Source organism: Merops nubicus, unplaced genomic scaffold, assembly GCF_000691845.1.
Source record: "Merops nubicus isolate BGI_N331 unplaced genomic scaffold, ASM69184v1 scaffold9966, whole genome shotgun sequence".
Lineage (NCBI taxonomy): Eukaryota > Metazoa > Chordata > Aves > Coraciiformes > Meropidae > Merops > Merops nubicus.
The window spans coordinates 1,113-4,041 of NW_008612917.1; the positions used below are offsets into that span (position 1 = coordinate 1,113).

Genomic DNA, 2,929 nt, shown 5'->3' on the forward strand with positions numbered 1-2,929 from the left:
CACACCTTTGTTTGTGCAGCCAGCCTTGCTGTTTGCCTTGTGGTTTGTTTCTTCTCTGCTGCTGAGGTTTGTTCCAGTTTCTCAATCACCTGTTCTGACGTGATCCTGATTTCCTGCAGTATTTCTTCTCCTTCCCCAGGGAAAGGCATGTCTGCTCCTGGCATCTGTCCCTGTCTCCCTTTGTGAATGCTGAGGAAAAGAAGTCATTTAATTTTTTAGCAATGTCTATCTTTTCTGTCAATTAAGTCCCCTTTCCATCTCCTAGAGGCCCTGCTGTCTCCACAGTTGACCTCCTCTTCCTTACTGTGCTTCAGAAATGCCTTATTTAGTACTGCTTTTCAGCCTGAGTTTTTCTGTCCTGTAGCTTCTGGTGATCCAGAATCTTCCCTGCTCCTGCCCCATTCCCTGATTGCCCCAGGACACACTCACTCCTCTCATTTTTCCTTTTTACCCTTGTTTCTTTCCCATGCCCTTTATCATATGCACTCCTGCTGTGTTTAGCACTAAGTGACGTGAGGAACCTTTGAGGAACCTTTGAGCAGATGGTACTTTATCTTTGAATGTTTCCCCTCTGAGTCCCCTTCTCTGCACTGCTTTTCCCTTTCAAGCTCTTCAGCTCTTTCAGGGTCCTCTAGAATATACATCAGAGAGTTCACTGCACTGCTTAGGCTCTTACTGGATCGTCCTGTTTACCAGTTCCTGATGTGTCTGTCAGTCAGGATGTTCTGTGTACTGCCTGTGTGCATGTAGCTCTTCTATGGCATTTCTGCCTTTCTGGGTTTTTTCCCCTCTCTGTGTCAGGAGTTTCCACATTTGCTGTGTGGAGTGCTGCAGAAATGGATTGGGTGCCTGTTGTTGGCCTTTGCTTCTTGTGTCTTACTTCTCATTGCAAAGGCAGGCTGGAACCCCTGTTCTTCTGCATTGTGCTGCTTGGTTTGTGAGCAGCTGTGTGCACACAGAAAATGACAGTTAGCAGGGGTGTCACACGTGGGAGGAGGTGTGCACACAGGGGTGAGGTGGTCTGCTTCGTTCTGTTCCTGATGATCCATCTCACCTGTCTGGGCACTGACCCATCCACCTGATGGGAAGTTCCTGTGTCACCTTGCTGTGGTCACCTGCTATCAGTGTGGTGTAGGGTCTGGCCCACTGCTCTGCAACCTCCTCTACTCTGACACCATGCTGCAGTAAAAAACAGTCTCGAGACAACTCATACAAGCCAACAAATGCCTGAGCTTTTCTGAGGTCCTGCTAGGTGGGCATATACCTAAAATTTAGAATCTGTGTTTGACCAACATTTATTTGTCTCCTGGCATGGGATATTTCTGAAACTCACTGCTGCAGTGTCTGATCTCACACATGAGAATTCTAGAATTGTTTGATATTTAATTCAAGGAACCCTCCTTTCTTACTCTTCCCCCAGTAAGCAAGTTAGGTAACAGAGATGAATTGCAAAGGGAAATACAGGCAGATTAGGGATGCACAAGACCTGAATGATCCTGCTCAAGACACACCTTTAAATAGTGACAAACAAGCAAAGGGAGGCGGGAGGGTCACCGTCCTTGGAGGGGATAAAGGAGATGGGGTTTAATGCCATAAGCATGTGGGATGAAAGCAGGAACAGGACTTAGTTTATCTGCACCCTGCTTGCAGGCACTACTGTTGGAACACTGTTTAATTCTCTCTCTTCTGTCCTCCTCTTGTGTTTGCAGGTTCTCTGGCAGTCAGCACTGTGGACATATACACTGTGCATACCAGTATAGAGAACATTACCACTGCCTTGACCCAGAGTGCAACTACCAGGTAAAAGAATGGTAAAAGTTATGAGTACAGCTACCTGAATGTAAAGGGGCACAGCCTAGGGGAGATGTGTCCTCCTGTGCTTTCCTCTCCCATGCACATACGTGCCTCTTCACCTTTCTTCTCTGAAAGAGGGCAAGATATATTTTGACCTTACTAGAACCCTGTTTTGTTCTCATTTAGCACCATTTAACCAAACCCAGACCACTGTAATGAAGAGCAGAATACAGACCAGCTCAAGCCAGTGGGAACTACTCCAGATTTCCATCAGTGAAACCAAGAGAATAAATTCTGCTGTGTTACAAATTGTGCCTGAAACTAGGGAATGCTGATCTGTTAGTCTGTCTCTTTACCTCCTGCTGCCCGAGTGACATTGTAGCAGCAGTATCTGCAACAAAACACCCAATAGGACCAGCAGCAGTGCGGGGATTTGTGGGGAGAGCGTGGGGGCAGGAGCATGTGGGATGCTGTAATTCCTGGGAGGATTGCCAGGGCAGCGACGCCAGCCAGCCCCAGTCACGTGCAGTGTTTGTTTACCCTCTTCCCAGCTCTGGGAGTTGGATGCTGCCATCACTGTGGTCAGGCTGCCTGTCTCTGAGGGGGAATCCCAGAGTTTGCCTCTGCTGTGCATCAGAACCAGCTCCAGCCCTTCCCCAGGAGACCTTTGGGTCTGGAGGAATGGGTCTGACCACAGCATAGGAAGTCGATCTGGATCTGCTGAGCTTGGCTGTGGGTTTCTGTTGCTCAAAGGAGAGTTTGTCTCAGGGGTGCATGTCGTGGTCCTCCTAGCCCAGAGTTTGATAACCAAGGTGGGTCTGTCCCAGCTGTCACACAGGTACCTCTGCACCAGAAAGAGAAAGGCAAAGGATGGAAAGACAGAAAAACCTATTATTATGATTGGCCTCATGATTATTTCCTAAGGAGTCTGGAAGCTGCTTGCAAAGGAGCTGTCTGGTCTCACAGGGAATAAGGATTTAGGCTGCTTTTTAAAATGCAAATTATTTTATGGCTGAGATATATTTTAGAATAAGTAACGCTCTGTAATAAGTGGGCACAAATTAGCAATGATTGGCAATAGCAATGCTGTATGTACGCCCTGGGAAATCATACCTCCAGCCTCCAAGGCATTCCT

At 47.5% G+C, this 2,929-nt stretch overlaps 1 protein-coding gene across 1 annotated transcript in view; it reads left to right on the plus strand.

Annotated features, from left to right (window-relative positions):
- Nucleotides 1–1,709: 1,709 nt before the first annotated feature.
- LOC103774316 (zinc finger protein castor homolog 1-like) overlaps nucleotides 1,710–2,929 on the plus strand; it is a gene marked incomplete at both ends in the record, with an annotated part of 6,498 nt that continues 5,278 nt past the window's right edge. Inside the window, one exon of the mRNA XM_008941709.1 lies at nucleotides 1,710–1,800. Coding sequence (XP_008939957.1) covers nucleotides 1,710–1,800 — 91 coding nt within the window. The remainder of the gene's footprint in view (nucleotides 1,801–2,929) is intronic.